The sequence below is a fragment of the Capsicum annuum genome, chromosome 1 (assembly GCF_002878395.1).
Source record: "Capsicum annuum cultivar UCD-10X-F1 chromosome 1, UCD10Xv1.1, whole genome shotgun sequence".
NCBI classification, from domain to species: Eukaryota; Viridiplantae; Streptophyta; class Magnoliopsida; order Solanales; family Solanaceae; genus Capsicum; species Capsicum annuum.
The window spans coordinates 227,462,189-227,473,987 of record NC_061111.1 but is presented as its reverse complement, the minus strand read 5'-3'; the positions used below and the strand labels follow the sequence as shown (position 1 = coordinate 227,473,987).

The following is an 11,799-nucleotide window of genomic DNA, read 5'->3' as shown; positions in this document are numbered from 1 at the left end:
TGTTAGAAAAAGAAGAATTAAAATTAGAAGATAAATTGACAGCTATGGTAAGAATAGAAAAAGAAAATGAAGAAATAGATAGAAAAAAAGAAATAGAAAAAATAAAACAACAAACTACAGAAGAAATACGAAAAATAGAAGAAACTAAAAATAGTAGGATTGCTGAATCAGAAAAAGAACTACAAATGCTAAAAGATTTGTATGAAAAAGACAAAAAGAAAAAGAAGAAAAAGACAAAGAGCAAAAATTATTAAATGAGATAAATCAATTTAAAGAAAAATTAGAAATAAGCAATAAAGAAATAGAAACTAGGGAATTAGAAATAAATACAATAGATGTTGAAGAAACAGATAATTATGATTCGGAAGATAGTGAAACATATATAGAAATCTTAACAAATATAAAAAATTTAGAAATCAATGAAAAACAAGAAGTAATTAATGAAGAAAACTTAGAAAATGGAAACACTGAAATAAATATTCTTGATAAAAAGAAGATGAAAATATACTACCTAGAACATCAGAAATAAGAAAACCTACATATTATAAGGATAAATTTAAAAGATATAATCTAAAAGATGAATATGACAAATGGACACCCAAACAAATAGTTAATAAAAATTATAACTTTTTAGACTTAGATTGTGCAATAGATACAGAAAAAAATAATACAATTATGGATATGATATATGACAAAACAATTATTAGATAATAATATAAATGTAACAGATGCACCAGAATATATAGAAAGAATACTAATAAAAACAGTGAAATTGTGGTTTTCAAATCTAACTAAAAATAGTAAAAGGGTATTAAGAACTGAAAACCTACAAAAGAAACATCATCAACAACTACAACTAAATTAATACCTATAAAATTATTAAAAAAATATGAAGTAGCTATAAAAGACGAATTTAGCAGCATGACAACAACAGAAAAAGAATAAAATGAAGAGAAAGATATAAATAGGAATTTAATGTTAAATTAGCAATATGTAATATGTGTTACATAGATGAGTATACTTGCGCATTTAAAGAATATTATTATAAAGGAACATATAATACAAAAGAAAGTAAAGAAATAAGAAAGTTATATTTTAATAAATTACCTGAACCATTTAGTTCAAAAATAATAAAAAGTTGGGATGAAGCAAAAATAGTAGATACTTTAGGAGCAAGAATAAAATTTTTACGACAATGGTATAGAAACCTATGTGAAAAATATAGAGAAGAAATAAAAATAAAAAAAATATTAATAAGAAATTTAGCATGTTGCAAAGATAAAATAGCACCTCAATTTGGATGCGAAGAAAGATATTATAAGAAAAGAAAAAGACATAAGAAATATAAGAAATACAAAAAATTAAAATATAAATATAAGAAACCAAGAAAAAATATTATGTAAAAAATTATAAACATAAAAGACCATATAGGAAAAAAAAAATCTATAAAAGAATATAATTGTTATAATTGCGGAAAATTAGGACATTTAGCTAGAGATTGTAAATTACCTAAAAACCCAAAAAATAAACAAATATCATAAATAAAAATAGAAAATACAGACTATATGCAGATAGATTATATAGATTACAAATTAGAAAGTGAAGATAATATACATGAAATTTCAGAGAATGAAACAGATAATGAAATAGATAGTGAATTAGATGAATTAAATGACTGAAGAAGATATAAGAATAAACCAAATAACCGAAGAAGATATAAAAATAATAACAAAGGAAGAATATTTAAATGAAGAAGGAACATATCAAAAAATAATATTTGATAGTCATATATTTGATGAAATAAAAGGAAAAGAATTATATTTAAGTGTACAAAAAATATTTAAAATACCAACAATAAAAAACATATTTAGTAGAAGAAAAGAAGAATACTACGTAGTAAGTCAAAAAGAACATGTAATAGATTGTAGATATATAAAAGGAAAAGCTAGTATACCACTAGTAACAAAAAGAATAATTAATAAAGAAATAAATAATATAAAAAGTAAAAACCCAATAAAATATGTACACCTTGGAGGAACAGAGTTATTGATAAAAGCGTGTTTTAGAGAAGGAATAGATACACCAATAGAATTATACCTAGCAGATGATAGAATTATAAAACCTATAGAAAAAAGTATAATAACTGCCATAAAAGGAAATTTAATATACCAAAAATTTAAATTTATAATAAGTGCAAATTATTCAATAGCAATAACAGATAAAAATATAGATAAATCATTAGTATTATATTGGAAAATATCAGAAATAGAACTAACCCAAGGAAGTAAAATATTTGCAGTAAGATGTAAAAATCTATATGTATTAACAACAAAACATAAAATAACGGAAAAAAATAAAATTAACAAAATACAAAGTCCTTTCGAACAATTTGTAAAAATAATTGATAATAATGATTATAGTTATAGAGACATAGATATAGAAGAAAATTTAGAAATAATAAATGATAGAATAAGTACAACAAAAAGAATAGCTTATGAAAAATCAGAATCATCAAGTTCATAAAAAAGAACAAGTTATGAAACAAGTTCAACAACTAATTTAAACCAATATTACATAACAGGAACAATAAATGAAAAAAGAATATTTAATACTCTTAAATACAGGACAAGAAGAAAATTATATAGCAAGATATCTAATAAAAAATGAGGAAATAAAATTTGACAATAATATATGCCCAGATCAACCAAGAAGCTTACACTAAAAATATAGCATAAAAAGAAATAACAATAGGAGCTAGAAAAATAAAAATAGAATTTGAAATAAAGGAAGAAATACAAAAAGCAGACATAATATTAGGAATAAAATGGCTAGAACAAGTAAAATCAAAACATACACAATTATCTATAACATATAACAGAGAGAAATTATTCTTAAGAAGAGCTTTAACATGATATGAAAATATATGTATTAATGAAGATAGTAGTAGAAGGGTATTACAGTGGATATTATACGCCTATGATAGATACAGGAGCAGAAGCTAATTTATGTAGATATAATTGTTTACCAAAAAGTAAATGAGATAAATTAAAAACACCAATAATAGTTAAAGGATTTAATAACGAAGGAAGCTTAATTACTTATAAAGCCAAGAATGTAAAAACACAAGTATGAGATAAAATATTAACAATAGAAGAAATCTATAATTATGAGCTAACATCAAAAGATATGTTTTTAGGAATGCCGTTTTTAGATAAATTATACCCACATATAATAACTATAACAGATTGGTGGTTTACAACACCATGTAACCAGAAAGTAAGAGCAAAAAGAGTTACTAATAAAATAAGAAAGAAAATTGATTGGGTAGAAGGGAGTGAAAAAATTACACAAAAATTAGAAAATATAAAAAATACTGAAGATACAATAGAACTAGTCGTATTTTTAATAAATAAAAAGGAAATAATTATATTTTCAATAAATAAGATAGAAATAATTAAGAAAAAATTAGAACAATTATATAGTGAAGATCTATTAACAGGATGGGAAAAACATAAAACTACTACAAAATTTGAATTAATAGATAAAAATAGCATAACAACCCAGAAACCATTAACATATAATTTTGATGATTTAAAAGAATTTAAAATGCACATAAAAGAATTATTAGAAAAACAATATATACAAAAAAGTAATAGTAAACATAATAGCCCAACATTTATAGTAAATAAACATAGTGAACAAAAAAGAGGAAAAAGTAGGATGGTTATTGATTATAGAAATTTAAATGTAAAAACTATGACATATAATTACCTAATACTAAATAAGATATTAAAAATAAGACAAATACAAGGATATAATTACTTTAGTAAATTTGATTGTAAATCAGGATTTTACCATTTAAAGTTAGAAGAAGAATCTAAGAAATTAACTGCATTTACGGTACCACAAGAATTTTATGAATGAAATATACTATCATTTGGATATAAAAATGCACCAGGTAGATATCAACATTTTATGGATAGTTATTTTAAACAATTACCTAATTGTCTAGTATACATAGATGATATACTATTATATACAAAAACAAAAGAAGAACATTTAAAGTTATTAGAACAATTTACAGATATAATAAAAAATTCGGGAATAAGTTTAAGTGAGAAGAAAGCTGAAATTATGAAAAATCAAATAGAATTTTTAGGAATACAAATAGATAAAAGTGGAGTAAAAATGCAACAACATTTAGTACAAAAAATAATAAATTTCAAAGAAGAATTAGATACAAAAAAGAAATTACAGTCATTTTTAGGATTAGTAAATCAAGTAAGAGAATATATACCAAAATTAGCAGAAAACCTAAAGCCTTTACAAAAAAATTTTAAAAAGGATGTAGAATATAATTACAATGAAGAAGATAAAAAACAGGTTCAAAAAATAAAAATACTTTGCAAAGAATTACCAAAATTATAATTTCTAGACGAAAATAGAAAATTTATATATCTAGTAGAAGCAGATACTAGTGAATATAATTATGAAGGAGTACTTAAATATAGATATGAAGAAGAAAAATTAGAACACCATTGTAGATACTACTCAGGTACGTTTAATGAAACAGAAATAAAATGGGAAATAAATAGAAATGAATTATGCTCATTATATAGATGTTTATTAGCATTTGAGTCATATATTGTATATAACAAGTTTATTGTACGAACAGATAATACACAGGTACGTTGGTGGCTAACAAAGAAAATACAAAATTCAGTTACAACAAAAGAGATTCGGAGACTAGTATTGAATATATTAAATTTTACATTTACAATTGAAGTAATTAGTACTAACAAAAATGTTATTACAAATTACATATCAAGAAAAGGCTACACAGACTGATATAATAGAAGATGATACTTTAGAAAAGATATTCAAAACCCTAACTACGCTTTCAATGAAAGTGGACAGTATGGGTAATGAAATAGAAAAGCTAAAGACTAATGAAGTTAAACTGAAGTCTGAAGCTACAAATCAGCTAACTCAACAGTGTGCATAGCTATGTCGATCAGAAGACATTAAAATTTCAGAGCTATGTTGATCGGAAGACATTAAAATTCCAGAGCTAGAAGGAGATGTTGGGATACTCCGTAAAATCCATAACGTTTATCAATCTATTTCTGTAGGTACAAGCAAAGGAGTTAGAAAAAACACAAATATGAACCTAAACAAACTATTTGATAAACCATATATTCCAAATACACCAAAAGATCTCATGTTCATACCTCCACAAATTACTACATATCGAGACAGTTTAAACCAAGATAAAAAGATCTACAACTATACAGCCCTAACATACATAGAAAATATTTACAAAATACAAACCTTCTTAAATACTAATCCCAGAGCTATAAACATCCAAGAACCACATACAAATTACATAATCCAGAAGCTAACCGGATACAATAAACTAATTTTTACACATGTCTAATCTAATAATGGCATTACTTGCCAAAAAAGACTAAGAAAAGTCAAAAAGCCTAAGGCTACTTACATAATAATTTACGTAAAACTATCTAGCTATTTTAAATCTTTCATATGTCTTTTTCACCTTTAATAACTTGAATTACTTTCTTTGTCTTCTTTCTTTATCCTTAGTTATCTTCTTTTTATTGCTCTGTATCTCTATTATTGCTTCATATCTTGCATCTTCCAAAGACCATAAAAGTTATAACTTAGAAAATATATACTTAAAAAAAAAAGGAAACTGAATGTACTCACACATATACACAAAAACAATGTCTAATGTACCATATTATATGAACTTATGAATCTATTTAACATTCATTTTACATATAGGTTTCATGAGAATAAGATGAACATTACTTTACATGATTTAGAAATGTTTATGAGTATTGTTAAGAGAGAGACATATGGTAGAGCAAGAAACAATAAATAATGGGGAGGTGTATGTATAAGTGAGGTGTTTGCCATGTGAAAATTGCAAATGCTCATCACAGATCCAGCCTTGGCTCTGAGTCTGTTGCTTTAACAACTCTTTCTCATTAATATGTACAACTTTTATTTGGTCGCATCAAAAAGGAGGAAATTAAATTTATTGACCGCTTATAAATTGAAGAAAAGAAAAATAACCTCTTTTAAATTTTTTAGGTTTGAAGTGTAGGTCTCTTATAAAAAATCATCAAATTAAATTACAAAAATTATAAATGGCTATAAAACCAAACCATTTTATCTGCATACTATGTTTGTATCAAATTACTCAAATACAAAATACGTGTCCTTTATATAAATTATTTATCGCTTAATCATATTATTGATTTTTAAAAGAGTATATCACTGTTTATAGAGAACTGAAGGAAAAAAAATATGTTACTTTCCATGTAGATATTAAACTAAAAGGAACTAAATATTTTAGCATTAATGTAGATCATAGACTTAGAGAAAAAACAAACATTCTAGAATATTTTTAAGCTAAAAAAGGAAATGTATTAGCCATTAATATAAATGCTTAATCTAGATGGAAATTGATTATTATAAAATATATTTATTATTTTAACAAAAATATATTCGGCATAAATATTGGTGTGAATAAATATTTATTATCGAAATGAGAAAGAATCAAATTATAAAGTTATCTGATATTTTATAAAATTTGATTTTTTTTTCCTCTTAATGAGGCATACACATAATTATCAAATATAACTTCTGTTTACCTTATTTCGGAATAAGAAGTTGCATGTCATCGTCAATAACTCGATTAACAAGGATATTAACTTATTTAATTCGAAAAAAAAAAAAGAAAGCAACATGTCTGGTAAATTGCTTCATATATAAATCATAATTTTCCCCATTATAAATGCTATAATTGAAAATTTTGTATAAGAAAAATTCGAAAAAAGTATTAAAAATAGAAAGTCTTTTAAGCATGAGAAAAAATTAAGTTGATCAAAATAGAATGAGAATCATGTAATAAAACGATCTGCCAAAATTAGGGAATCTCATAGAGTCAGCCTCTTAAATTTATCAGAGTTTCTCATTTAGACTCTCTAACTAATTTATGCTTGAATTAAACGCCTAAACCCATAATAAAGTATTTCAAATAGACTTTTTCAATTTAATTTTGAAATCTGTTGCGCGTGTTTTTATCCAATTATTAGATAGTTAAGTTAACCATATAAATTATGTCAACTCGTTTAATCATATGCATCAACCTCAAGCAGAAATTGTTGAAATTTTACGACTTATTGAGGCGAATGCATATAAATAAAAGAAATGACATATTTTATGTAACTAACTTAACTACCTAACTAATAAATGAGAATGCACGCAAAAAATATATATCAAAAGTTAAATAAAAAATATCTAATTAAAATATTTTATTTTGAAGTTGTGTTCATCTGAAACAACATTTAATTTGAGTGCCTAAACAAAATATTTTTTTAAATTTAAGGGGTTAGTCATATATTAAGCTAGTAATAAATAATAGTCAAAACTGAAATACACAACATAAATCTATATCATTGACTACAAAAGAAATATTCTGTCAAATTTAAGAGGCTGATTATATACTCCCTTCATCCCATTTTATCCGTCTCAAATTGGGATGGCACAACTATTAAGAAAACAATGATTGGTAATGTAACTTTACCATTTTGCTCATCCAAAACACCATTTATATTCTTAATGGTGTACTTTTAATGGTACTCCTAGTTGCAATATTTTTCAAGAACGCTAATAATAAGGAGTAAACAATTATACTAAGGGTATAATTAGAAAAAAAAATTATTTTGTCTTAATAAGTAAAAAAGGACACCAAATTAAGAAATTTGGGACGGGTAAAATGAGGACGGAGGGAGTATTAAGCTTTAACAATAAATGATACAACATAAATCCAAATGATTGAGTACATCATTATCAACTCTTTTAGTATTGGTTAATTATTACATGTATGAACTTATTGGAAAATTACGGCCATCTAATGTGTTCCTAATTACTATATATGAACTTTTTAGATTTAAGAAACAGATTGAATTAGGTTTGTTTTAATAATAAAAAATTCCCTTAAATAAAACATTTTCCCCACACATAAATATCGCAACAGCTCTGCATATACCATTATCCTGCAGCCTTATTTCAATCATAATAATTCTCACTTTATTTTTACTCCTTTGGGAATAAAAATGGGCAGAGTATTTATTGAGAAGTTTTGCTTTGTAGTTGTTGTTTTAGCGGTGTTAATTGGCTCATCAGAAGCAAATGGCTGTGATTTTGGCTGTGATTTATTTGAAGGAAGTTGGGTTATTGATAATACATATCCATTGTATAATTCAACAGCATGTCCATTCATAAGGAAGGAATTTGATTGCATCAAATATGGCAGAACAAATCTTGAATATCTTCAATATAGATGGCAGCCCAATAATGGCTGTAACTTGCCCAGGTTCATCTCTCTCTAAAATATATAATATTCATCTGTTCTGTTTTATATGACAATTCTTCTTTTTATTTTGATATAAATGAGTTTAAGTTATATATATGTTAACAGTATCTAAATTATTTACACCATTACAGTAACATTGATTTTTTTAACCTGTGGCAGTAAATTAATTACTATTTTAATCAAGTTATCAGTTGATTAGTACTTCTAATAGATATTTTCTTGAACTTTTATTATAAATAACATGATTGTAATTGTATAAAGATTTTATACTCAACGTTGAAGAAGTCAAAGGGGTTTAATATCTACTATATAAACATAAAAAGTAATTTTAATCATATATAAATAGTATACTTATTCGCTAAAGAAGGTTTGGATGAACCCCTGCACCCTACCTAACTCTATATATTTGAAAAAAGCATTAAACTTTAATCATTTAATTTAATGATATTTGTATATGTGGACCTCCTTTGGACTTGCGTTCAATTGAATCAATGAATATGTCGAAGGAAACAATTTATCAACTTACTTGACAGTGGATGTAAAATCAAATACAACAATGTTTTTCATTGTCAAAGATGTTTTGAACCGTTTTCTTAAATATCAAAGTGGTGGGGAGAGACATGCTGCTAATTGTGTTTGTTCACATCTATGGCCACTAATTAATAATAAGTAAATGTTGTGCACATACAGGGCCGGTTATACCATAAACCCGCTAAAACAATGACTTGGGTTCCAACTTTTTTGGAGTTTCCATTTTTAAGTTAGAAGATAGTTACAATGGTAGTATATTACACACAAATTTTAACGATAATAATAATAATAATATTTGTGTGATTTTAAAATATTTTTACTAACTGACAATAAAATGCACGTATGACGGCTGACACACAAAATGCACATAAGATGCACGTACATCGCATTATATGCACGTACGTCACACAAGATGCACACAAAAGCTAATTTTATTGAATACATCTGAAACTTTTTATTAAGAGTTGGCTTTACGCCACCAAATTTGTTGAGCCGTCCTTGTGCACATATTTTTCTTTTCAATTCTAACTTGTTGATTTTTTTTTTTTATTCATTTTTTTGTGTCTATTTTTGGACTAATTTATAGATTTGATGGGAAAGATTTTTTGGAAAGATTCAAGGGAAAAAAGATAATGTATATTGGGGATTCTTTGAGTCTCAACAGTTTTCAATCCCTTCTGTGCTTGCTACATGGTGCTGTCCCAGAAGCAAAATTCACGCAAGAAATATATAGAGAAAATGCCACTGTCACATTTCTGGTAAGTTTTACGTATGGATTTATAGTATTGGAAATTGCAACACATACAACTCTTAGCATAATTCTTTTATTAAATCATTACTCCTATCTAACAACTAAACAAGTATAAGAGACTTACACAAGGGATCTATTATAGATATTCTTTTAGTTGTATGGTCATTGTGAGTGTTTAATAGATATTTCTAATCAATATAGGACAATTATTTAGAATTGTCACCTATTTTGATTTATAGGTTTTAATCTAATTTTTAAATACGCCTAAAAAAATTACAGACATTCGAATTCATACTAAACATTAGTAATTTCAAATCAAGTCAAACAAATTGTAACTAAGTATATGTTTTACATTATTCACTCTAAATAAATTGATATTGTGTGTGTTTCTTTAACTTAAAGAAATGCCTGAAATATCTTTTTCTTTCTTAAAATTGCAGGATTATGGAGTTGAAATAGTATTATTTCATTCGAACCTTTTAGTAGACATTGAAGTTGAAAGTGTTGGACGAGTGTTGAAGCTGGATTCAATTAAAAGTGGACAGATTTGGAAGGAATTTGACCTTTTGATTTTCAACACTTGGCTTTGGTATACAAGAAGACCACCTGGACAACAGTATGTTAATTGATATTCATCTCATGTCTATTAACATTCATACCATGTCTAAGTTCTTTTTCTATTTTCAAATGACACAATATATAAATGAACAGTCAAATTTAACCTCCTTTCAGTACTTAAATTTTTAGAATGTAAAGTAAACACTTCAACTTAAAGTCAACTGCAACTAAATATTCTAACTTTGACGTGACATATAAATTTGGATGTGCCTTAACTGTCATTTTGTAAGTTGAAGTGTTCATTTGACATTGTAGGTACGAGTACTAGATGTGTATTCTTAAAGTTGAAGCGTTTATTTGCCAACTGGAGCCAATTTGGAATGTTTGTATATGTATTATATGCCAATTTTTCCTAGTATGATCAAGAGGTTGAGGTTTCGCACCGTGAAAGTAGCCTCTTGTAGAAATACAAGATAAGACATTGTATAAACTACTGCATCACACTATTTTTCATTTTTTAATAATAATCATTGTTTGAAAATATGAGTTTACAATGTGCGATTATTTGGTTGTAGGTGGGATTTTGTTGAAGTTGGTGGCAAGTTATTGAAAGATATGAACCGGGTAGAAGCATTTCGGGCTGGACTAAATACATGGGCCGGCTGGGTTGATACAGATGTGGATACAGCAAAAACTAAAGTTTTCTTTCAAGGAACATCTCCAGCCCATTATCAGTAAGTCACTTTCAATTCATAAACTACTTACTACTTGTTTTGAGCTCTAAATACTTCTTCCATTTTATGTTACAAATCTCTTTTCAAGAATAGACTAGTGCAAAGATGAAGGAACATAATAGTTTGGGAAATTTGAAATTTTAATAATTGAGATATCAATAGATACTTAATTTTGGTCCTTTGTGACATCTGGTAAGCACATTTGGCTTTCAACTAATTGAAAAACTTATTTTAATGAAAAGTAACGTGGTGTGACACGTTTTAATGTAAAGTAGTATATGCTCCGCAAAATATCTCAAAAACCAAAATATTGAATTTATGAATAGTTGAGGGATTAAAATTGCAATTACCCTATTAGTAGTGATGTGATTTAATTGATTTAAGCTATATGCACGGGTAGTGCCTAGATTTTCTTTTTAAAAAAGTGAATTTTAACCTATATTAACATTAGGTTGGTCGCCATTTTTATCAATAATTCTCATTATGAGGTTTATTGATCGTATAAATATTTTTGACATCGTCATTTCATAGAACTTAAACTCACTATCCTTGTATTCTAATGGATATGAACAGTGGATCAGATTGGGGTGAACCTGCTGTGAACAATTGCTTGAATGAAATAACTCCAGTGAATGGATCAACATACCCAAGTGGACTACCAATTGTTGTGGACATAGTGAAACAAGTATTAAACAACATGACAAAGCCAGGAGCAGTATCTTTACTTGACATAACAAAGCTATCACAGCTGAGAAAAGATGGACATCCAAGCAAATACAATCGTTTCAAAGGCATGGATTGTACTCATTGGTGCCTTG

The 11,799-nt window shown here is 26.3% G+C and overlaps 1 protein-coding gene across 1 annotated transcript in view; it reads left to right on the top strand.

Annotated features, from left to right (window-relative positions):
• Nucleotides 1-8,014: 8,014 nt before the first annotated feature.
• The window catches only part of LOC107846175 (protein trichome birefringence-like 41), a 9,289-nt gene continuing 5,504 nt past the window's right edge, over nucleotides 8,015-11,799 (top strand). The window contains exons 1-5 of the mRNA XM_047412958.1: nucleotides 8,015-8,407; nucleotides 9,525-9,696; nucleotides 10,130-10,305; nucleotides 10,823-10,981; nucleotides 11,555-11,793. Of these exons, the coding sequence (XP_047268914.1) occupies nucleotides 8,148-8,407; nucleotides 9,525-9,696; nucleotides 10,130-10,305; nucleotides 10,823-10,981; nucleotides 11,555-11,793 (1,006 nt within the window). The 5' untranslated portion in view covers nucleotides 8,015-8,147. The remainder of the gene's footprint in view (nucleotides 8,408-9,524; nucleotides 9,697-10,129; nucleotides 10,306-10,822; nucleotides 10,982-11,554; nucleotides 11,794-11,799) is intronic.